Source organism: Perna viridis, chromosome 14 (genome assembly GCF_037379345.1).
Source record: "Perna viridis isolate PV_CMFRI_1.1 ecotype Kerala chromosome 14, ASM3737934v1, whole genome shotgun sequence".
NCBI lineage: Eukaryota > Metazoa > Mollusca > Bivalvia > Mytilida > Mytilidae > Perna > Perna viridis.
Genome location: NC_142458.1, coordinates 13,071,725 through 13,097,865, shown reverse-complemented (window position 1 = coordinate 13,097,865; position 26,141 = coordinate 13,071,725). Strand labels below are relative to the sequence as shown.

At 31.4% G+C, this 26,141-nt stretch overlaps 2 protein-coding genes across 3 annotated transcripts in view; one reads left to right on the top strand and one right to left on the bottom strand.

The window, feature by feature from the left end:
- Positions 1-8,956, top strand: part of LOC148598262 (uncharacterized) — a 37,531-nt gene extending 28,575 nt beyond the window's left edge. Inside the window, exons 2-9 of the mRNA XM_088561720.1 lie at positions 723-816; positions 1,332-1,518; positions 3,354-3,442; positions 4,464-4,538; positions 5,211-5,225; positions 7,391-7,408; positions 8,099-8,116; positions 8,566-8,956. Of these exons, the coding sequence (XP_088417846.1) occupies positions 723-816; positions 1,332-1,518; positions 3,354-3,442; positions 4,464-4,538; positions 5,211-5,225; positions 7,391-7,408; positions 8,099-8,116; positions 8,566-8,708 (639 nt within the window). The 3' untranslated portion in view covers positions 8,709-8,956. The remainder of the gene's footprint in view (positions 1-722; positions 817-1,331; positions 1,519-3,353; positions 3,443-4,463; positions 4,539-5,210; positions 5,226-7,390; positions 7,409-8,098; positions 8,117-8,565) is intronic.
- Positions 8,957-13,254: 4,298 nt separating this feature from the next.
- Positions 13,255-23,129, bottom strand: LOC148598261 (uncharacterized). 2 transcript variants are annotated; one of them, XR_015918605.1, is made up of 5 exons: positions 22,979-23,129; positions 20,891-21,016; positions 19,974-20,101; positions 18,415-18,634; positions 13,255-13,269 (listed from the first exon to the last, which is right to left on the bottom strand). XR_015918605.1 is itself a non-coding variant. In XM_088561669.1 (3 exons), the coding sequence occupies exons 1-3, from the start codon at positions 23,094-23,096 to the stop codon at positions 19,992-19,994; spliced, it is 354 nt and encodes a 117-aa protein (XP_088417795.1). In that variant the 5' UTR covers positions 23,097-23,129; the 3' UTR covers positions 19,977-19,991. The 2 variants fall into 2 exon arrangements, 1 of the variants encoding a protein (XP_088417795.1); XM_088561669.1 differs by lacking the exons at positions 13,255-13,269; positions 18,415-18,634 and having other exon boundaries at positions 19,977-20,101.
- Positions 23,130-26,141: the final 3,012 nt, after the last annotated feature.

Below are 26,141 nucleotides of genomic sequence, written 5' to 3'. Positions count from 1 at the left end.
TTAATTTTGTTTTAACTTCCGGCAACTCTGTCAATGCAATATTTCAAAGTTTCAAAGGATGTTTTCTCTTGCCTACATAATTGAGTAATATACGACTCAAAGTTATTCTAGGCACGTTGCTTAAAGACGGAAGGATAAATGTAATCAGTGTATGATAATTACATTCAATCAAAGTCCCATTTTCAGTTGGTAAAGGACCCAAGCAACCCTTCCCCCCCAAAAAAAAAGACTCATTCTCAATCCGAATTATCTGTTTTCAATCACATACAAAAAGGGGAAGCTTACAATATTACGAATTATGCAGTTCATCTGTAAGATAAACTTATATGTTTCAATCTTGTGCATTGGCGTTTATTTGTTTCATTCTCTATCGAACACCATTTAACAAACTGACTATATTATTTTTACGGAGAACATATTTTTTTCTTAGTGTCATTCCATTACGTAACTTTCACTATATATTTTCAAAACATCAAATGCAGTTCCAAGTACTAATCCCAATATCTCATATCTACATTGACTATTGACCATTTATCCGTCCAACTGTCGAAGGCTCTCTTTCTTTAAGTGAGAAATATTCCCCTAAGAATTACTTTTTTGGTATAATTGTTCATATATCTCATTGTGGTACACAATTAAGTGATGTTTAAAAAAATGCTCAATCAAACAACTATCATTCATATACACTTAATCATATTTCATTATATTTTCAATGATTGAAGTTGGTATATAAGTTGTACCTGAATGAATTCAGCTTGGATACGATTAGTAAAATGCTTGGTGTTCTTCTGTTCGCCCTTTTGTTTTACAAAGGAGGTAAGTTGAATGCGATTTTAACACTGAAAACAGGGAATCTATTGCAAATTTATAAAGTAATGATCTCACTATCAAAGTTATTTTGGTATTCCCTTAATACTGGAAAGCAATGCCGTTGTTTACTGAAGCTTACGATGATAAAAGTCAACGCAGTTGTCTTTGAATAGCATATTGATATTTGAAAAGGTTCTGAGAAAAATCATCTGTGCGGAATAAATTTCGTGAATACAAGACCCTGGAACTGAATGTTTTAACAAGTCTATGACACTGGTAGTGGATCAATTTTCTCCAATCCAATAGTCAGACTTGTGAGACCCGACATATATCATAGTTGTTTTTTTTTACCAAAATGTGTGGTCTTAAAAGTCTCACATATTAAAACATTACTAAGGCTTCAAGATATTATATTGCACATGGCAGAGCTAAAAAAACATACTCCTTGAAAAACATGAACAGCATACAGTATTTCAAAACAGTAAAATGATCTGATTTTTTTTTGTATTTTACACACCAAGCTGAAGCTCTAGGTGGTCTGGGATGTAACTACCCATGCAACATGCAGGTTGGCGGAAGATATGTCAATGTCATAGGTCAGGAATATAAGATAACTGAGTATTCCTGTGAACGACCAAATGTTCTGTTCAGAAACACAGGAGAAGCAGTTGAATGTGTAGAACAAAAGGGTCCATTTTACCTCCAGCGGTAAGGTATTTTATTTTGAAGAAAACACAAATACATTATTTTCCAGAATTTTATATTTATATATCATTAGATATAATAGTTGTGTAAACATCATGCAGATTTGAAAGATGACAGTTTTAATGATTATAACCATTTTATTATATTTCAATTGTAATAATAATACTTTAGTAAGTGTCACATATTGGATAAGATCTTCGTTTTAAACACAAAATTTTATTTAAAATATAGTCAACGCTCAGTCTAAAAATATTTTGGTAAGACATTTCCTTAAACCCTGATAATTCAGACTGTGGAATAGTGAATTTATATCGAAACCTGTCCACATCGAACCCACCTTTTGATTTTAAAACTCAATAATATTAGATTGTGTTCGGTTTATTGTTATAACATACTTTTGAAATTATAGAAATGCATTTATGAAACTGTTTGTATCCTACCAATACACCTGATATATACTCCCGGTGGAGTACGTTAATGTTTGGTTATTTCATGTTCTTTGTTGTGAGTGTCTGTTTTCCCTGTCTGGGCATTGTCTTTGGATGTTATTCTACCGGTCTTTCGATTCTGCTCGAACATTGGTTCCCTTGATTACTTCTTGAAATGTTTATTTTTTCTCATGACTGGGTTAAGGCAGGTTTCATCGTAATTTGTTGATATGTCATATTCTTAGTAATAGTCCAGGTAAGAATATAGTTCTTTGTTGGAAAGCCTATGTATTTGTGTTTTTTATATTTTCTTTGAAATGTTATTGTAAACTCAAAGTAATATGCGGCTTTTCTTATAAACCTTGTTTATAAGAGATACAATTTGTATAGAATGTACTGAAGAATTAAAAAAAGTACAGGCGTCGGTTTCACAAAAAGTCGTAAGTGTGAAATTGATCGTAAATCATGACGTCACAATGCTATTTTAGTTTATGACGTCATTACATACGATCAACTTTACACTTACGACTTTTTGTGAAATCGAGACCTGGAGATAACTTTGTAAATGACACTGAAATACAGCTGTTTGATTTTCAATGTGATTGTCCCGTAAGAACAGATAGATTTGAATACATAAGGGAGATAACTCTGTAAATGACAGTAAAATACAATAGAAACTATTGTATTTTCAATGTAGATTATTTCCTAAGAGCAGACAGATTGCAATGAGTAATTACACATTTCATCATACAGACCTATAAAGCAACTCAATTACAAAAATAAAAATATGTAGACTTTTTTGGGGTGTATCACATATTACAGAATTTACATGATTCTTAGCTGGAATGCTACTTAAGGATAAACACATAGACAGAGTTTGTATATGCATACTAGAAAATAAAAAAAAAATCTTCCACTGCATCTGAAAGATTTGGCAGGCATTCTAGTTAGGTAAAATATGCAGAAAAATCTAACGAATAAGCGATGATTTTTCGACAATTCTTTTACGTCGCTAAATAGTTATTTCTGTATACACATGTGCGTTGTTATAAAAAGTTTACTTAATTAAAACGATTATTTTTTCAAAGACCATTTTTGTGGTATTTTATTAAAGCTAAAATAGTGATTTGATTACTTGCATTAATCCCTCCTGATTTTTTTTTTTTATAAAAGTCTACTATATGAACATATTTTGTTTGTCTATTAGTATTAGCTAATGACAATGATACACGTCTAAAACGGGGGAATTTTAACCAGTGGGGCTAGCAAAATTGAAACATACACATATCGACATTTTCAATTTTTGATACGACTATTAGATCTAAATACCAAATATATTTCACATTCATTTCAATCTTTGTACATTATTGCTAGTGTATGTCATATCATGTCTCTTTTGCATTATTTTAGTCGTCAAGGAAACGAATACAGATGTGCTAAAAACTTGGCTTTAGACGCTGCTGGAGCTGTATTTGCACCTTATTATGCAAAACCGTGGAGTATGCAATTAAATAATTTATTAAAATCATTAAGAAAGCACGAGCAGTGCGACAAGTTTTACTTGCATATTATCAGTTTATCAATATGTTTGTATGTCCAGGGTTAGTCCTGCTTTGTACTTTTGATTTGTATATTTAATATTGTTGGAAAAAATGTATAAAAATCACACGTTTTTGTGTACCAAAAAAAAAAAAAAAATCATACTTAATCGACCTGTATGTGGTGTAGCCAATTAGAAAACGCAACACAATAGCTCTCAAAATCCAATGAAGTATATCTACGCAAGAAACGGACGACAAAAATACGAATCATATATATTTGCAAATTTTAATAGGCGGTACACATGTTTTTTGGAGTGACTTCTCATCAGCAGCATTATAATCAAATTTATAAAAAGATCTTAATCCATAACATAAAAGTATACAAGAAGTACTCATAACCAAAACTGTCAAAATAAAAAAAAAAGGATTTTGGAATATTTGTTTTGTTTTAATACATATGTATTTCAGTTATTATATACTTGATTGCTTACGATTTGGTCAGAATTAAAACATGTAAAGTTGTAAGAATAACATGTTTCTGATAGCTATAAATAATGAATACCTAATACAATATCCATATTTGAAAATAAAAAGGATCTAAATACAAATGAAATACAAATTAAACATTAATAAATTGAGAAAAGGAGGCCCAAGTTTTGGTCAAATGGACTTTGTCAAGGACATATACATCTAGCTGGGTGGAGAAGAAGAAGGAAAAAAAAACTTCAACCCAAATTGGTAATGATAAATCCAATAAATACCCTAATTTTTAGCGGAATAACGAGAACCTTTACACATTATTTTAAAAATGTTTGAAAATATTACATGTCAGTTGGAGGTCAGGCTAAAATATTTAACCCCATTTTGTCAAATCTATACATCATAATTTCATAGAGAATGTCATGTATCTTTTGTCACTCAAACCTAGACATCATCAAAATGTATGTTAATCTCTGATATTATTTATATTTCTTGATAGAAAAATACAAGGGCATACCTACTATTTGTGACGTTTGCGGTTGTAAAGATGGATGGAAGTTTTTCTTGGATGTTGGTAAGTACCAGTATTTGCGTGTACATTTAATTACATAGTAGATACGATATCAGTTGGTATTTGTCTTGTTTTTGTAATTTTTTTTTCATTCTTTTTTTCCCTTTTCGCTTTGTTTTGTACGATTTCTTTTTAATAATACTCTGCATTTTTTGTTTTTTGTTTGTTTTGTGTTTTGCTTGTTTTTGTGTATGTTTTCTTTTTTGTTTTGTTTGTTTTGCCGTCTTCTTGTTGTCCTGCTTTTTGTGTTCGTTATCGATTTAACAACTATATCATAACTATATCAATTACGAATAAGCTTTAGTTAACTTTTTGAGTGAGTATTGGGATTTTCGTGTTTTGTGTAGAAAATTACCGTAAAACAAAGTGTGAGATATACCTGTATATATTAATCCTTCACAATTACATCTGTATTTGAGAGAGAGAGTTCCTTGTATTGGTTGAAAAAAAGTAAATGCCTTTAGGAGCTTGTGATATCCGTTTTTATTGACTGTTCATACATTAATATTTTTTTTGTAAATTAATAATTGTGCAAATGTAGAAGGGAAGTTTGAAGAGATAGCAAAGTTTATGAATTATCTCATATCTTATTAAAACACTACGTTTTAAATAATTTTTTCCAAGTTGATTAAATACTAATAATCATATTTGTATAGTATTTAATTTATTTTTCAGCTCCAGGCACACCTGGTAAGGATAGATATGTATCTTAACATTTAAAGAGTTAATGTCCAGTAACATGATAATTGACGTCGATTATTTCGGTTTTGTTCGCATTGTAGCTTTTCGCCTAATATATCTTCCTTTCGTTCCCTAAACGTTTTAAAATGGATTTTTATATGTCAGCAGAAGAGAAATAGTTTATCAAGCATCATTGCATTGTTCAACCATTCGAAAAAGTATACTAATCAAGATCAGCTGCGGAAGTTTTAGGAGACCGAAGTATCTCAATGTGTTCATTATTATTTTTTTTGATTTCTTTTTTGTTTGTTTGTTTTTTTTTTAAGTTAAAACGCTACCCATAGTTCATCGTCCATCCATTCACAGCCAAATGTGCAGTATTTGCATTTCTAGATTTATATGATAACCATATGGTACCAGATATGGTAGTTGATTCCTATAATAATCATGCCTTATTTTAATCATATGTTACTTTATTAATATGATAATCATATAGCACTGTATTCATATGATAATCAAGCGGTAATAGATTCATATATGGCAAGCCAATGTCGAAAAAATCAATATTTTGTAATACTAGAAACGAGACTTTTTAATATAAAAATTCATTTTGTAACATTAAAAATTTATTTTCTAATATTACAAATTCCTGATTTAGTAATATTACAAATCATCACACATTTTGAAATATTACAAATTGAATTTGTAATATTAGGTAATGAATTTGTAATATTAGAAAATCACTTTGCAATATTGCAAAATCAGTCACATCTTTTAATATTAAAAAAACGCAATTGCATACAACAGACCCATTTTCTAATATTAGAAAATCAATTTTTAATATTAAAAAATCGTTTTTGGAATATTAGAAGTTTAATTGAATTTTTGATATTTAAAAAAAAAAATTATTCTTAAAAGTGTTTTGTGATCTAAGAAATATAATTTGAAATATTTAAAAATGAATTTATAATATTAAAAAATCATTTTTTAATATTAGAAAATACTCATTTTTGTCCACTTTTGCTTGCCATATTCATACGATAATGATGCTAGATTGACTTGAAAAGGTTATGGTGATCGATTGATGATAATCCAATGGCACTGGATTCATATTATTATTATATGGTACTAGATTTATATGACAATTATATGGTACTCAATTTATATGATAATCGTATGTTACTGGATTTATATGATAATCATGTGTACAATGTAAATGGATGTATATAATAATTTTAGTTACTCGATTTATATGATACTCGTTCATGTATGTTACTCGATTTATATAACACTCGTACATGTATATTACTAGATTTATATGATACACGTACATGTATATTACTAGATTTATATGATACTCGTAGATGTATATTACTCGATTTATATGATAACCATATGTTACTCAATGTATATGATCAGCATAGGTTACTGTATCTATATGTTGATAATATGGCTCAAGTCATATTATAAACATATGTTGTTCATTTATGCGTAAACCATCATAATTATCATATATTAATTTACATATGATAGTCACATGATTCTCAGGTGTTAATTTTGCTTTTGAAAAATATGATTATCATATGATAGTAACGTAAACTTAAGTAACAGTCTTTATAAGAATCATACATATGCTGTAATAGGTGATACACCCAAAAAAAGGCTACACATTTTGATTTTTATTATTCAGTCCATTAATTAGTCTATAATGAAATATATAATATTATATAGTGTCATTTACAGAGAAATCTCCCTTAATTTTGAGTTCTACTGTACATTCTATACAATTTGTATCTCTTAAAAGCATGGGTTTTATGGAAAGCCACATGTTAATTTCTTTTTACTATGACAATTTAAACAAAATATCAAAAAATAAAATAAGTAGGCGTTCCAACCATGAATCGCATTTTGCATGATTCTGATGTGGAGTACTACATAATATTATGTATAATTCTCATGTGTGGTCAATTCAGGGAATTCTTATGTCTGGCCTATTCATAGAGTTCTCATGTCTGGCCAATTCAGAAAGATTTCATATGTGGTCAATTCAGAGAATTCTCATGTCTGCCCATTTAAGATATTACTGAGAGCTCATTCAAATATTTTCTTAATACATTCATCAATAAAGGAGTAATCCATTTTATAGTATGAAGTTATTTTCGTTTTCCTTTCAGAGAAAACGATTAAAAGAGGTAAGTTCTAAACCCGTTCATATATTGTATTAAATACACGAAAGAAAAATCAATATTTATCAAGACATGTATCAAAATAAAGTCAACTGTATATTTAATTTGGCAACAATCAATAATGAGCTTTGGGAGGGCAGAAGAAAGTCCAGTTTCATGCTTTATGAGGTTAATATCCCATTGTATAGTGTATACGAGAAGGGTTATATGGACTTTGTAAGGGGGAAGGGAATAGGTAATCAGAACAATGTATGGGGGATTTTGAATACAGTGAATTGAGAAGTCGATTTGAAAGCGTTAGATAAAAATAAATGTGGTTTAACTATTAAATAATTTATGTTGGTATTGTTATAATATTTTAGACTTTTTTGTATAGGAAAAAAGAGAAGTGTAATGAGAAACAGGAATGAGGACAATGGAAAATGGGACAATGAGGTGGAGGATAAATTGGTCCATAACTCCACAGTTCACTTAATCTATATTTTACATGTTGTTATGAATGCTTCTGAGTGTTCAAAATGTGATCTTTGTGTTCTGATCATGATGGGAAGCGGGTTTTCAAATGCGTTTTCATTGTTTAGAAAAGGATAAGTTCGTATGTTATATAAACAAACGGTACAGCTATGCTGAGGCGGGAATAAACTAAAACATTAACGGAATGAATGAATAATTATGTTATTGTGTTAACTTTTTCAGCCCTTGAAGCAATTCCACGTAAGTAAAGAATTCTATAATTTGAATGCTTGTGCCGATATACATAAAAAAATATTCATACTTATACAAACATATTTTTGAAATCATTATTTATAGATAGTAGTTTATAAAATATGTTAATATTTATATCCTGTACGTGAACAAATCTTAATTATATTTATTGTTTTTTTCCTAATTATTTAACAATTCAATAGCCAATATGGGACGGTAGGTTCAGGACGTTCTGGGGTTGCATGCACCTCGCTCACCTTTGTTGCAGTATTTTTATATTTCGTGTACAATTATCTGGTGATAAATAAGCAAAATTGTCCTATTTTTAATCGCTCTGGAACACCCACCGTTCCACTATCCTTCATCGTTAGACTTCTGGATTCCTCGCTGATACAGTTCTGTTGTTGTAAAGTAAACTTACTTATAATCCAACTTTATTTATATAATATTTATTTCAGCTGTTGGATGCACCATTCCACCTGGTTGCCCAAAACTCAACCCATATACAGATGCAGTCTGCTCACATTATGGATGCTCGGGTGATGGTGGGGTGAATTGCAATGGATGTTTTCGAGTTAACCTCGGCGCTTTGAAATATTAATGTATTAAATAATAGAATGTCTGTAATGTTAACATTTTTATATTAGAATATAACGTTCCTTTCATGTTGAAGGGAAAACCATAATAAAGTGTTGTGAACGGACAAACAGACATCATGATCACTATATATGTTCCGCAAAACAAACGTCATGGGTAATTTTTCATATTCAAATGTGAGATCGGTGAGACATTTCATTTTCTCGTATAATTGCAGTTAATAAAATACCACTATGGTATCACTGACAATTCCCTTTAACTTACAAAACATTATATCAAAAAGATGTTTGGGTTTATAAAAAACGGTAATCTTTAGGTATTTAACCACAGAATCGATAAAAAACAAATTTATTTGATGTTTTGTTTTGATATCCAAGATTTTGATGATATCACATTTAAATTCACCACTAAATATTTAAAAATTGCAAAGGAGTATATTCCCTGCAAAAAGGTAACAATTAGACCTAACGACAAATCGGGGTTTAACGCGTCAATCAATAAGAAATGAAAATTGGTGGTCAATTTCACAAGCAAGTATAACGCAAGAAAAAATACACAATTAATAGTATCATACAAGTATCAAAGAAGCAAAAGTTATAAATAATAATAATAATAATAATAATAATAATAATAATAATAATAAATTATTAAGGGATGTTAGATACCCGTCTACTTAGAAAATTGCTTATGTTATAGATCTTTTAAATAAAATGAGTCGAAAACTTATTTTAGCGGAATTTCATAGTTAAGTTGTGTAGGTAAAGTCTTCGAACGTGCTATTTACAAATATATGTATAACAAATCATAGGAGTTGCTTGATTGACCGGTTCCAGACAATTAACAATTCATAAATTGATTGAAACTTATTATGATGTTAATCTAGCTATTGAAAAGGGACAACATATGTGCACAGTTTTCTCTGACATATAGAAAGCGTTTTATCACGTTTTTCACAACGAGAAGAGTAACCAAGGGAACCAAGGTTATAGCAGTTTTTAGAAAATTATACAATGAACAGGAACCAAAAGGTATTGATAGGAAATTGTCGGTCAGATATAGAAACTATTGAAGGAGGTGCTTCTCAAGGGTCAGTGCTAGGACCGACATTTTTCATTTTGAATATAAATGACAAAGTTGATAATATCGCAAGTCAAATTTGCTAATGATATATCCCTGCCATACGCCTCCTTGAATTTGCATTTAGTCGAGGTAAATATTAACTCAGATTTAGATAAATTAAAGAGTAATCAAGCTGTCAAGGGAACCAAGGACAAAGACCAGAAAATGACTGAAAAAAAAATAAATAACTGGCTGACATAATTCAACCCCCACCCCCAAATAATAATAATAATAATAAAACAAAAACAAAAACAAACACAGAACAGAACAAAAAATAAAACCATTAAATAAGCAAAATGATACATTAAAGTAACAAAAGTGAATGACCTCGGACTCCACTAAAAAACTGGGATCCTAAACCAGATGCACCGGTAGGGTTAGCGTCTTTGCTTTTTTAGAAACACTCATCAAGTTGCTTATGCAAAGTCAAGTCCGGGTTAAACGAAAGAGGAAAGAAAAATCAAGACACGTTGAACAAATAAGTTTTTATGAAGCAGATGGATACACCGCAACGATTCACAAGTTAATGATGACGAGCAAAAAACATCCAATCTTGAAGCAACACAACCCTGTTCCAAAAGTCTAGAGCGGTACAAAAAGTCTGCGTAATTACGGCAAGCTCTAGCATAACATATGAGTTGTGATATGAAAAATTCCATACACAGATGCTGAATGGATGTTACAGAAGATGAAAGGAAAGTTGATTATACGAAATGAAAAGTCAGTCCATTTGTTCTATAGTTTGGTCAATAACTTTCCTTGATCATTGATCTTTAAGTAAAGGTCAAGATATGAGGGTTACTTCAAAGTGTCTGTAGTATATGTTATCGCAAGTTCTTTGGGGGTAGATTCGATGTATACAATTCCCGAAACAAGGACAGTTTAATGATAACACGTCATCTATATAGCAGAAACTGATATTCAATGATATAGCTAAACGATGCTCTAAATGACTGTGTATCACCGTATAAAGGAGATGTAAGGCAAGAAAAACAAAACATATGAAATCTATTTATACATCCTTATTAAATTTTCAGGTTGTAGACTATATAATATTCTACAATCGAAACTTTGACACAGGTGTAATGCTTGAATGGAGATCTATCCCTGATCTGCGACTGGGTGGTTGAAGATGCCGTACAGATTGAAGATTACCTTTTGGAATGCCCATTTTATTTAGAAACTCGTAAAATAATTAAATAATTCTGCTTTTTACTAGAAACGACCATTTATTTTATTTTTTTTGGACATGACATCCTCTCTGATAATTTAAACAAAGATATATCTAAATCCGTTCAACTATTCATCAAATAGTCAAAGCGACTTGGCAGAGGATGATCATGGGAAGCCAATCACATTATCCGGTTAATGTTTCTCTTGTTTTCTCTTTTATACTTTTTTTTCAGTTTAGATGACTATTGCAACATATATTGAGATGACAAATTCATTAAATATGATAATATATAAATATATACATATATATTGTTGTTCTTGATTCAGTATTTCATATTTAGTTGTTTACATTGTATACTATGTTTTTTTACTGACGCATGACACCAAATACTTGTAATCAATAATGTGGAAAGGACACTGGTAAGTTGGTATAACTCATGTCCAATCCAATTGCCTGTATATTTAGCAATAAAATATTTTTATGCTAAACGATGGAAAAATGTTATGTTAGGGGAAAAAATCACACGAGGGATTGATTCAGAGGTAAGCTATCCACGCTAGCCCGTTATTACGAACAAGGCAATAAGAGTCAATACTATTGTTTGAAAATAGATGCAATTGTCAGTATTAAGACGTTCAGTTTGAGTACAGGTTTTATTCATAACGCATTCATGTCTATATTAAGGACAGTCTAAGATTCCAACCAAGTCTGGGTTGTCGTTGTGGCATCAAAAAATATATCGGTAAAAGGCGTTCAAATTGAGTGTTGCAATTAAAAATTTCTTGCGTTTTCTTTCTACAATAACGATACGGCTACAGCTAACTAGCGTTCCCGTACTGATTTCGACATTGTTAAAACACAAGCATGCAATTTATACTCGATAAAATATAATCAACAGTAGGTAATACATGTACTTCGTGGGGGGATCATATTGGCTTTTATTTGTGGGACGTGATTACATACGTTTGTTATATTGAAAACTCTTGTGAAACCAAACACGTTTGTGAAATCGGACACTATTGTGATATCAGACATTCTTGTCGCATCGAACAAGTTTGTAATATTGGACGTTCTTGTGGCGCAGAATACGTGTGTGATATCGGACACTCTTTTAGCCCAGGACATGTTTGTGATATCGGACAATATTGTGGCACAAGACACGTTTGTGATATCAGACACCCTTGTGGCACAAGACATGTTTATGACATCGGACGCTCTTGTAACACCAGACACGTGTGTGATATCGGACACTTTTGTGGCACCGGACATGTTTGTAATATTGGACACTCCTATGGCACAACAAACATTTGTGATATCGGACACTGTTGTAGCATCGGATACGTTTGTAATATTGGAAAATCTTGTGGCAGAGGACACGTTTGATATATTGGACACCCTCGTGGCTCCAAACACGTTTATGATTTGGGACGTTTCTGCTGCATAAGACAGGTTTATAAGTCACGTTTACAAATATATGATCCTTATTTTTTTTCTGTTGGAATGTTTACGACATTGCACGATTTTGATGTCTGTATTTTTGTACACAGCATTTAGAATTCAGGAAGATTAATTGAAACAAATGTCTCTCGACTCAATATTTATATTACATTGTTGAAATAGATAACCTTTATGCTAAATGACTTCAAATCTGTTTTCCATTTTGTCATCAAGGTCCTCGACATTCTGTTTTATTTCATATACCGTGTTCAGAATTTGTTCGTCCGATCCGTGTTCTGGAACTCCCGTCAACACTGTTTTCCACTTGTCTACTGCGTTCTTATGCGTTAAAAATTTGTTGACATTGTCATTTTTAATAACGTCAAAATGTTGAATTACCTCCATTTTCATTTACAAAATTATTGTTGATATTTCGGTGGTGTCTGTTTAGACATCAGTAAAATTTTGTTTTCCGTCTTTAACTAACTTAAAAATAAAATGTATATCGTCATTTAACTGTTCCAGCCCCCGTATTGTTTCTTGTTATTCTCTACATGTATACTTTTGACCCATCTTCGACAGTTATGACACTGTCACATCTTCTGTGTGAGATAGTGGCATAAGGAGTACAACATTGTTTCGAATGATCGACACAGAACACTACCACTGCTTCTTCAGAATGTTTCTTATCAATGTACCATATGCTACATAGCGCGATCTGCAAAATTTATCCCCAAACCGCTTTCAAATCTTTGACTTCTATACTCACAAAGAGCGTCTCCAGTCCTACCGCAACACGTGTTGCTCCCATAGTGGTATGTATGCAACTTGGATCCTGAAAATTTCGAAAGATCGTTTGAAACCCCTCAATTCAAGATTATTATTAGAATACATTAGCATTAAAACCTCTGTTTTTTTTTCAACTCTTTGTACTTCTATGTCCCATATGTAGTTAAGATCTGGACTTATTTTATGATAATCGATATCTTGTTGTAATAAACAATATGTCGTGTCACTTTGATGGTTTCAGAAATGTAAATTAAAAACTGAAAGCAAATCGCTTATTCAAACATCCTAGTATAATCCTGATTTTGAAGAAGAATTTTGGTACATTATCATCAGTAAAAATAGCATAAACAAATTCTGGTTTTAACAAATGGATTTGTATCTTTGATTTCGTGTGGAACTACATGTATTGCAATATCTTTTTGTTTTAATTCATTCATATTATAATGGAACTTTTCGTCGCGATTGGTTTTTTAGATTGTTGCCGTTGAGAAAGAAGAAAACAATATCTTGCATGATATTCGATTTAATGAACAAGATTTATGTAAATATCTTGATGTGAACTAAAACGGTTGTAGACATTACTTTCATATTTTATTCGTGAACATAGCCTCGAAAATAATTAATTAAATTTTTATTACTCTATGTAATAAGTCCTTTCAATTGAGATTTCAATTTATCATGTGGGAACGTAGTGTACAGAGTTTAGAAATCAAAAGTTCAGCGAGAACTAATTTAGGGAAAGGTGCGGAGTTTTAGGTTCTGAAGTAAATCGTTAGAATTGTATCCACATATGATTAATGCAACTACGAGAGTAGGTGGTATTGCAACTAGCTTGGAGTCCATCCTTCACTGCGGACAATATCTTTGTAAGGTGAATTATCATATCCTTCGTGGAGGAAGATGAAAATCCTGCTATATACTGTTATTTGTATGGATTCTTATGAAGTTTGGGAATCCACTACAAGCAAGGTAAATCCCTATAAAACATAGTGCGTTACTTTTTATATCATATCATAGTAACAAGGGGCACCATAAACAAAACAAGTAGTTAACAATATGGAATGAAAAGTCATCCCCTTAATCTTAAGATTTAGCATTATGGTTACCGTTATTGTTATTAATACTAGGACAAAACAAAAATGATATAATTCATTATTGTTCTTTGATGTAATCAAATAAATTCTGCAGGATAATATATTTTAGTCATTAATTGTGATTCGTAACGATACAGAAATAGGTCCTTGAGAAGTGGTGCACAACAGTGGAAGTTCCAATAACAACGATAAACGGTACAGTGCTGTTATCAATATAGTTAGTCTAACTTCTTCGATATTGCCACTACAAATACATGTTAGATTACAGTATGTTGGACTTGTTTTAAACGATTCCAGAGAGCTGTGCTGTTAGACAATTCTAGAAATTGTAGAAAAATGAAATGCAAGCCATGAGCTAAGCTAGCGTAGTGATTTGTTGTGAATATGAAATATGTCATTAGTTTCACGAAAAAGATTGAAGTTCAAATACGTATTCTTTCAGGCACAAATGTTACAAACTCGTTATTTCAGCTTGTCATATTCCAATACCCAATGTCCCTATTCCATATTTTTACCTTTGTCACTTTGAAGTGAAGTGATTCATGCATGTCAAAAACTTCAAAAATCATTCAGAAACTGTTACTGACCATACAACCGTCTAAAATTGTCATTGACTTGTTGCACGTATGATATATTTTGATATAGATTGTATATGGAATTGGAAATTTGAGTTATCGTTCTTACTTCATTAATTTATGTATGGATGAATGTATTGTTGTGTTGAAGGACAGATATGTATACTAAAATGACCACATTTAAATGAAAAAAATATGGCCTAAATGGATTTTTTGTTTGTTGTTTCTTTTTTTTTTTCAAAATGAATCACATCCACCCATGGCATTTTCGGAATTTTATAGGGATCGGTAATAAATGAATATGGATAATGTATGTCATGAAGTCAATCAATAATTGTATCTCTTTCCCGGATTATTTTATAAAAGAATAATCAAGGGAATCAAGATTATAACGGTAATCAAAAGAGTGTAATCTAGGGACAATGACTAGACATGGAAAACAGATATATAATACAAAGAAATGAAGAAACTAAAATCATACATACAAAGTAACAAAAGCAGATGAGCAACCCGGACTCCACTAAAAACTGGAAGCATGGACCAGGTGCATCGGTAAAAAATTATTGAAGACCTAAGTGTCACAGTGTCTTAAAACTTTTTAAATAGTAAGTATATCTCCAACTGAGTACATGAGATAGGAAATATACCTCTATTTGAGTACAGTAAATAGAACATATACCTTTTCCTCAGCACAGGAGATAGGAAACATACCTATACCTGAATATAATAAATGGGAAATATACCATATACCTCTACTTGAGTACAGGAGATTGGAAAAGATTTATTAATCTACTTTCTTTGTCTTGCTCATAATTCAATTATACTTTTTTTAATTTAAAAAAAGTTTTAACAATTTTATATCTTCTCTACAACGAATTTGGACAAAATGTATGTCCAAAAGCACGCTAATCAGTTAATTATATATACATTAATGCATAACGTTATATAAAAAATAGTGAGGTTGTTAGGGCTTAACCTATAAGACCTGCAATGAACATGATATTGAATATCTTATGTACATATATTGACAGATATATTGTTTCAATAGCGTTAAATATAAAAACAAATCATGAACTATCAATGCAAAGTACTTCATATAACCACTTGACATACATGTATTCCATGTGAAGATCTTACGTTTTTTTTATATTACTTCCCACAAAAATACTGTTCCAATTCACTGACTATAAAACCCAACAACACATTAAAGCAATGACACGATAAATTGTTTCATACGTAATCGCTGTAAAATACAAACCTGTAGAACCAGAAAAAAAACAACAAACAAGCAAAAAAAAGCAAAAGCAAAAACAAACAAACAAACAAACAAACAAAACAAAACAAATGAAACATGAATTTTAAAAGTTCTCCGATCTGATTGTATTATGTTACTTAAAGACGAATTTACTACCTGAAATGATCACAGTTGATTTTATGCATCAGGGCGTTAAGACATTTAAGTCTCATGCAACAGAAGGAAAGTGTTCGTTTGTAGGTCGTGACGATGATTTACCAGCTCGATGTTCAAGAATTGTTTTGAAAACCCTGTTTTATACCTTATTTATATAAACTTATTAAAAACAACGGAGATTATGGAATTTAATCTTTCAGGTTATAACTGATTAAATTCAGATACAACGGGGTGTTCATAGGAGTAATTGTGTATAAAAATTTACCTGGTATTTAATTGTGAAAACACTCATTGAAGGAAACTTAGTAAGAACAAGCGACCAGACTAGCTCCTACCTTTTAGTTGATAATCTTACGGTTACTAGTATCAAAACGCAAGTTGGGACAGGATGCTGTGACTTTATATGCAGTCCGAGAAACAATACAATTATGAGATTTTTTCGCATGTATAGGAGAACGCCTATAAAACGTTTTCACAAACAGTGTCAATTCCAGAGAAATATTTATTGGTATTTTCAGCGATGAACAGAAATACCAACTTCCTAAAAAGCCATTTCATTCTGACCGAGATATAAATTTGGATTTTCCGTCACCAATTATAAGTAAAAAAAACATTTCCGTTAATACGATGGCCGTTTGTGTAAATTTTCTTTGGGAAACTACCATTTGAATTTTGTGGAGGCTATAATCAAATATAAAATAAATTAATAAAAAGGCAATGGCTGGACAGTTCGTAAGAAAAAAGACATAACCTATAAATTTTCCAATAATAAAAAAGCGGATAAGAATTTGGTTCTGCCCCCCTCGCCAAATAGACAAAGATTTAAAATTATTCTTCTGCTGTTATGCGTACATGTTGTACTTTATTTGGAAAAAAAAAGTTGCCTTCACGAAGTATGTAAATGATAAACAAAATGTATATATGCATGGCCCTTTATCTCAAAATATTTTCCCAGTAAGTTGTATACAGTTTATTACATGAATATACCATGTTCCTTGCACGTTTTTATCCGTAATATTATATTTTCATATACATGTCATATCATTTATCATGTTCTTTGCAATCACATATCTTTACTACATTAAATCCACAAAACAATAATTAAAGATTGGTTCAGTTTAATCATAATAGTTTATCAGATTATATCCCCTTTTCTTTTGTGTTTGTCATCAAATTTGATTATCAAAACGTGCAAATGTGGACAATATAATATTAAATATGCATTAAAAAATTATTCTTGTAACAATGCAAGAGATAATATTGACAACTCCAAAAAATGTTGTGAAGCTATTTGTTCATATATACAGGAGAATAGAGACAAACAGTTAATTCTGGATGTTGCTGCTGGAACTGGATTAGTAGGGAAGAGTAATAAAGGGAACCAAGGTTATAGCGGTAATCAAAAGAATGTAATCCAGGGACAAAGACCAGCCATGGCAAACAGACATACACAACAAAGAACATAAAGTAACTAAAATCATACACACAAAGTAACAAAAGTGAATGAGCAACTCGGACTCCACTAAAATCTTGGAGCATGGACCAGGTGCACCGGTAAGGTAAGTGTCCTCTGCTTTTCTAGAAACACCCGCCGAGTTGCTCATAAAAAGTCCGGGGTAGACAAACGAGGAAAGGAAAACTATGACCCGTTGAATACGAAGTGACACTTAAAAGTTAAATGTGGAAACTGGTCTTTTTCTAAATATTATTACAGACAATCATTGGTATTTATGTTGTAATATGAGAGCTATAGAAGATAAATACCACTCTGAACTTGTTTATCGTACTTTTAGATTTCTACGTATACAATGTTTGCCAAAATATCCTTGTCCATGGCCTGATATACATAAGTTTTACATATTGATTCAAGAGTCAAACAGATCTCTTACAGTTTAACTGTGTATTATTGATTGATTGATTGTTGGGGTTTAACACCCCTGCCAAGCAAAACTCTGTTGAGTATGCACAAACTTTATGTTAAAATGTAATAACATTCCTAGATAAACAAAGCAGTTTACTACTTCGAGTTCATCGCCAACGTAATAAAAATGTTCTTCCATAGACCTGTAGCCGTTATGAAACACAAACACTTTTGTATTTTCCGCATTTACCTGTATATTCCATTTACGACAATAAACAAACAGTTTACCAAGCAGTTCTTGGAGAATGTTTGGCGTTTTCTTCTGAACAAAACAGTATCGTCGGCCGGTAAAATCAAATATATAAGACATCAGTTGTAGTTCACATTATCATTTCCAGCGTTTACAGATATACATCGAATAAGAGATAGGGGATCAACCTTTTTGACACCGGAAATGTTATCAAACGAATCTGAAAGTAGTCCATTAGATTGTTTACGTAACTGGGCGGACGAATATATAAATCTAACCATGGTAGGAAATTTACCATTCATTCCAGTGTTAATCAACATTAATAAAAATCTTCTATCAACTTTATCGAACGCGTTTCGGAAGTATACGAAACCACAATAAAGCTTTGACTTTTATGAAGAATGTGAGTTATAATTCCGTTGAGTGTGAATATTGCATCAATTGTTGACAACCCGGGTTGGAATCCAATTTGATTATCTATAAGTAATTTTTCCTCATCAGACCTCAGTGAAAGTCTGTTAGTTTATATACTTGTGGAAGTAAAAAATCATACAGTTATTAGGGCTTGATAAATTGATAATTAAGATCTTTTTGTTGTAAGAAATACGGTAATTATGAAGTGATTGGATGCCATTGTGATGAGACATTTACGAGTTCTGACGGAATATTGATACTTTATAAAGGACCAAACAGTTGTAATAAGACGTCTTTTTAGGATTTTTAAAACGCTTAAACTATTTGGAACACGTACGTAGCAAAAACGAAAATAATAATAATAAGATTGAGAACTATCTGACGTAAAGCATTGTGTCATTTACTGATATAAAGCTAATGATCTGTTATAGAACAGTGGAGTACTAGATCGAGAGTACTACAGGATGATGGAGTACTATAATTTACATTTTAATCTTTAACAAAGGCTACTCTTATATATTGATCAATACTTGGCAAGCTTTTTTTTATAAATGGGTTTGTTTGATTTACATTAAATTTGGTCCTGAAATTAAACTTGGTAACTTCAAAGGTTATATTAAGTAAAATAATTTGAAAGCAAAATCTTTTTTTTCTGACCATCTATGAAAGAAAATAAATCGCGTAGTGCAAAATTTATCCAAATGTGTAAATTTTTCAAAATCGTCGAAAAAACACATTTCCTTATAATCTGATATCTGCCGCTTGCGTTTTCATTTAAAATGCTCCATCTATAACAGTAAACTGTATCATGAGTACCTGTGTCAAAATATTTAGGTTTGTCGAAGCATGAGGCCTATATAACTGGATCGAAAAACCACCCACAAACCTCCTCTTTTCGCAAGGAGTTATTAAAAATGCATTCAAAAGATACTTTGTTATGTCAATTGTACACGTTTTGACAGTTGGCAAAGATGTTTATCCGGGTTTAGTCAGCTGTTTTAGACAAATATATGCAAAAAAATTACTTTTTGAAGCTTATAAGGTAACATTTAAAAAAAAAAAAAAAAAAAAAAAACAGGGCCTACACGAATGAACCCTTTTCATTCTGGCGATTTTTATGCCTAGCTACTAAGAAAACTAGAAACCTATAATCTGTGTTATATTTATTGCTGGTCCCCAGGTCGATTAGTGCATCGGCAATGAGCGTCAATACAATGAACCTCCTGATCATGATGACACATATCGCGGTGGCAGTCGGACAGTTGAGTACATGCTGAAAATAATTGAAATTAATTGTCGTGTTGAAAATGCAAAAAGAAGTTTTTTTTTTAAAGTTTTTGTTTACTGTGAATCCATTTTTTGTGATCCTTTAATATTGCAAAAACAACCCACAGAGATCAAAAAGCAGTAGATGATAACGGAAAATCGCTTTGTGAAGTATTTTAAAACTTATCATATCTTTTTTATTTAATATCTATTAAAGTTTTTCCTATTTCAAAATTGTTTCGAACGATTCATTTTTTGAATAATATGATTTAATACAGATATAAATGTTAATGGCTTTGGTTTGAATAATATCAAACTCAGACATTAAAATGATTTGGGAATATACAGAATTTATACTAGATAATTCTATTTTACACATCATCTTTGCATGTAAAGTTGCTTTTCCGAAATAGGGACACTTGTTTTATACCAGCCATGATATTATATTTCTATTCCACTTAGTTTTATGCACACAAGTTTGGAAAGGATATTCTAATATGATATACGCCTCAGTCCAATATGGCTGGCCTCGGACCAATAACTAAGCCAATATGGAAAACTTCATGCAATAATACTATAGTATTAAGATTTAACCACCTCTATATGATGCAATAATATGCATTGGGTAATACGGGAAAAACGGCGGGAAATATTTTAAAATATGCTTGAAATACAATTTGCTCCACAATAAAAACGTTAATGGTATTGGAGTTTAGTAGTCTTTATGAATTTTCTTTTTCATGAAATTGAATAAGGAAGAAGTACTGGACATTTTCGTATTAACATATCTACTCACAATTGCCAGTGTTCATAGTGCAATCACACTCATGGTTGACACAATGAAGCTCATGGCCGGAAGCGCAGGAGGTAATACCATGTCGACGACAATCATCGTCGTTTTGACAAGGTTCAGCTAATACAGCTATCAACAAATAAAAATATGTTCTTGAGCCTATTCGCTTTTACGTAAGAATATTAGAATAAGAAGATAACGATATATCACATCTTTAATTTAAAGTTAAACACATATACAACTCCTTCATAGCCTTGAGATCCTATGTCTCCCGTTCTTCAGGATTATATTTGAATGAAAATGGATATTTGTTAACATGTGCTTTGAATGATAAATTGTCAGATTTTCAGTTAGAAGTGTATTCCGAGTACAATACTTATATATAATTATATGATAGCTACTAGTTTGTTGTAATTTCATTGGTTTGCTACTATTTTTTTTCAATGAGCGCGTCATGATTCTCACATGGTATTTTTGCATTTCATTAAGAGTTTATATTCATCTTTGGTATTTTTGCATTTCATTAAGAGTTTATATTCATCTTCAAATAAATAACACTATGCAAAATGATACCTTTCGAACAATTCTCCTTCAACAATTCTCTCTGCGATAATATTGCAAAAAATGCCACAGGATTGAAAGCACGATAAATAAAACTAATAATACATGGAATATATTGTTTATATATCTAAGCTTCAGACAATAAATTACTTTTAAAATCAGTGATAGACTATCAATGTTTGATCATTTTTTCCCACTTTTTGTTCATCAATCTCTTGATTAAGTTTATTTTACTAATCGTCACAGCTTAAAAACATTTGTCAAATAAAAGCAGACTTTTTTGCATCGCGCTAGGCTTCTTACAGTTAGGCTTCTGGAGCAGGGTTATGTTGCTACAAGATTAAAGTCACACCAAAATAAGTTTTAAGGATGTCATCATGAACTCGTGGATCGTAACGGTGTATCCATTTGCACTGCTTTGTTCAATGTGTCGTTGTTTCCCTCTCTCTTTCGTTTTCCCCGAACTTAACTTTTTGTGAGCAACTTGGCGGGGTTTCTAGAAAGGCAGAGGACGCTTACCCTGCCAGTGTTCCTGGTTCAAGCTCCAAGTGTTTAGTGGAGATCGAGTTGCTCATTTATTTTGTATGTATAATTTAGGTACTTAATATTCTTTGTTGTGTTTATCTTTTCCCATGTCTGGTCCTTGTGCCTTTATTACATTCTTTTGATTTTCGCTATTAACTTGGTTTCTTTGATTCATACAACATCTCAAGGTGCATGTTAATAATCATTATATAATTTTTTTTAACTAAGCACGGCAGGTGTATGTAAAGAAATAAGAAGTAATATTTTTTTTGTAAAGATGAAAATTTTATTATATAGATAGAAGTGATTTACCAATGTTCCAAGTGAAAAACATTTCGATTCTTCCCACTGTGAAATAAATCGGGAAATTTTTCTTTTGCACTTTCTCCCGCAAAACGTCAAGAAACGTCAAAACCAAATATAATCCGCCGTTAACAACATTGTAAACTTATATTGAAAATAGCAACGAATAATGGAGAAAATCTATGTAATAAAAAGGACAATCAATGGTTATCGTAAATAACAAAAAAATATGATCAGTCCTGCCTTGAACGTATTAATATTTTCCGCACACTCGTTAAAACAAGATAATCTTCGGCACTTGTTATCATATTTTTATTATTTACTCATTCCAATTCATTATCCTATTATTTTCTATATCCCGCTTGATAGAAGGAATAGAGGTTAACACACGCAGAATAACAGCCAACTACCACCAATTATATTCCATGATGTGGACTTGACACTCTTTCTCTTTGACATCGTGATATTATAAGTGACATTAATATATGCATGGGATGTAAATGTCGTGTACTTATTGGTTCAAGAAGAAAGTATCTACTTAACTGTTGTTTATGTCCTGATTCTTTTTAAAATTACGAGTTCTCTCACTGTAAGTTCAAAATTTACTACGATGTTTTATAATTACAAAAAAATGTGACTGACCTAGTAATTGATAACTAATTGCCTATATCCAAGCGTTATTGTATTAACAATCAAACTCACCTGCAACGAGAGCAAGGAAAACGATCACAATTTTCATTTTCAAAGGTATAGCTTTCCAAAGATAATAAGTAGATGTAGTGTTCGAGGGATATTTATCATATTCGTGTAACCTTATCATGTCGTCATATTTAGATATAACATGTTTACAAAATTCAGGCAATGTTTCAGAATTATGTAGATTATCAGCAAACCCCTGCTATTTTGACACATTTTAAAAACAGAGGAAGCTTACTCTACCTGTGCACCTGGTCCATGCTCCCAGGTGCTTGTGGAGGCCGAGTTGTTCATTTAATTTTGTTACTTTGTATGTATTATTCAAGATTTTTTTTATGTTCTTTGTTGTGTTTGTTTGTTTTCCATTTCTGCGAGAATCTTGGTTCATTTGATTACTCTTTGAAAGTTTTAAAAGTCTTTGTTCTTGATAATGCAATCTTTAAATCATTATAAAAACAATGATTGACACGAAGTACTAATCATCCTTTGACATTTTATTAAAAAAATGCAATGCATGTCAGGTTTTTCTCGATTTTATTACAAACGAGTTTCACAATAGTTATCAGTCAGGATCTTGCATACTTTGGCACGAAAGCCTTCTTTTAGGATGAGCTTCGCATATAAACCTGGCACTACATTTTAACCTTTAATCTTACAAAGTATCGTGACTAAAAGTTCTTTACCTTCACATGATTAATTCAAGTACAATCCCGTTGTGTTCTTATCATATCGAATCTAAAACTATGTTAAAGTTACTGCACAAACAACGCAATGAAAACACTATGGTAATCAGCCACCATCGTCCTCACGTCTGCAATTGATATACATCTTTAATCTAAAAAGTGCAACAATCAAATGACGAAAATAATCAAATTGTTGTCATTTCCCTATTTACGTGGCATTGTAACCAACGCTAAAATATGAAATTAAATTTAAGATGGTGGTATCAAAAATGATCACCTATTCAAATTTATGATAAAATGAAATCGAAATTGAAACTATTCAAACAGCCCGTATTTGGTAAAACTTACTCATTAAATCATAAATCTTTACAATACCCTACAGAATAATCCCTCCCTCATAGAATTCCAATTTACATATTGCAGTTGATGTAATGTTTTATTCAATAATTAACTTAGATTGCACATTTTAAGATTTTTCAACATATTTTACTTTAAATCCTTTAGATATGTTCATAAAGATTGCATGTTTTATCTTGTTTCCCTATTCTCCCAATTCACAATTCCAAACCTTAATGATATTCTAATTCCCAACCTCCAATACTTTTCCCCATTGATCATATAGTTTACCCCCTTCATAAAAGTACTGTTCTGTGAACTATAACCTCCATAAATGGACCAATTCAGAAATGACTTTGCATATTTTTGTAAAAAAAGAAAAAAAAATAAATGACGTTACGACCTCATTTTGATTAACGATAGTTAAGGTGCAATCAAAAGAAAATAGATGGCCATGGTCATTAGGAGAAGAGGTTGTTCCATAAGCGTCCTGAGAAGGGTTATATCATGCAAAATGGTCCAACAGCAAGCTGAAAATATGGCTTGAATGTAGAGGAATAAGCTCTAGTAAGAGAATTTGTTTTAGTGAAGTTACCTTAATTACCCCCATGGTTTCATACATACACGAAAATGAACTTTCAGCCGAGATTCTCAAAATAAAAGTATATTTTTAGTTTGTAGATAAAACCATTCAACATGTTTTGGTAATATCGGGGTTATTTTACGTTGATAGTTCGGAAAAAGTATTCCATTTTGAAGATGGGTACACGTGTGTTTCAATCGATTTATTTTCGCTTAATCCATTAACCCGAATTTTTCTAGCACGCTTACCTACCGTTGCACCTGGTTTATGATTCCAGTATTTAGTATAGTCCGAGTCACCTATTTACTTTTGTTACTATGTATGTTTTATTTTGGTTAATTTATTTTCTTTGTCTGTTTTCCATGTCTGGTCTTTGTCCATGGATTTTATATATTTTTTAATTTCCGATGAAATCTTGGTTCCATTGATTGCTCTTTCTTATGTAGAATATAATAGTTTAAGTATCTTTTTTTAAAGTGCAAACTATTGAGACGTATTCCAAAAACAAACAATACCCGATTATGTCATGGGTCAATCGAATAGAAAAAAGTCTTTTATAACCCACCTTAAAAAAAGCGGGCAAAAAACAGAATACTGCAAATAGCTCACAAACAGTAGGGGTTAACTTAAAATCTGACAGGTAGTAAAATTGTTCAGCTCGATAAGATGGATTTATGGTGAAATTGTCAAAAAGATCTATCGACAGATGTTTGAGATACGGGTCCTGATATATTTTTTTCCATAGTTGACATTTCCAACTTTGACAGTCTTCTCCTCTGAAACCACCAAACATGGCATGAATGTTTGTTAGAATATCCTTAACACTGCGTTTGGAGACTTTTGATTTGTCGACAAACATGGCCACCCGTACTTTACAAAATGAGGATTTGTGCTAATATCTAGAAAACAACATGTTTAGCCAAATTCGTATGGGGCAAATTTATTTTTTTAATTAGCATGGTTATACGGACCTTTGTCATAATTTTATGAAAAATCTTTTGATCGATGTTGGATTAATTGCCATTGAAGATCCAAAAATGAAAGAGATTTAAAAATATATATATATAAAAACCGGGAGGATAACTTAGATGCTCTCTATTGATTAAATTGTTTTGGTAACAATGGTGCTGTAGGGTCAAGAGTTGAGGCAGATGAGCGATTCACATTCCCTAGAGCCTCTAGTGTAGTAGTAAAATAATTAAAACACAAGATGACGCTAGTCAAACAATCCAACGGGAATACAACGTATAAATAAAAAAAAACAAACATGAACTTTACAAAAACACCATACATAAATTATTGCGTAACCAACGTGGTTCAAGCGTTTTTAGTGCTAAGATAACAATCACATATATTGAAAATATGGATATGCTGTACACATGTCTCAAGGGGTAAACTCTCATCAGCAACATACGTGTCAAATAGTTAGGAAGATTATTTTTTATTTGTACTATATTGTATATGCCTTATTTAGTATGCATGTACTTTTGAGTTATCAGAACGGAATACTGTGGAAGTATAATTGTGCGTTGGGTACCAATATCCGTGTTTTTATGGGTTTTGTTAA

What these genes read in the sequence shown, in the direction of transcription:
- LOC148598261 (XM_088561669.1), bottom strand. Translation starts at nt 23,096, where the DNA reads ATGATAAGGTTACACGAATATGATAAATATCCCTCGAACACTACATCT. An exon ending in TTTCCTTGCTCTCGTTGCAG is followed by an intron (nt 21,017 to 22,978) that starts GTGAGTTTGATT and finishes ATTTGTTGATAG; the next exon opens with CTGTATTAGCTGAACCTTGT. An exon ending in CACTATGAACACTGGCAATT is followed by an intron (nt 20,102 to 20,890) that starts GTGAGTAGATAT and finishes AATTATTTTCAG; the next exon opens with CATGTACTCAACTGTCCGAC.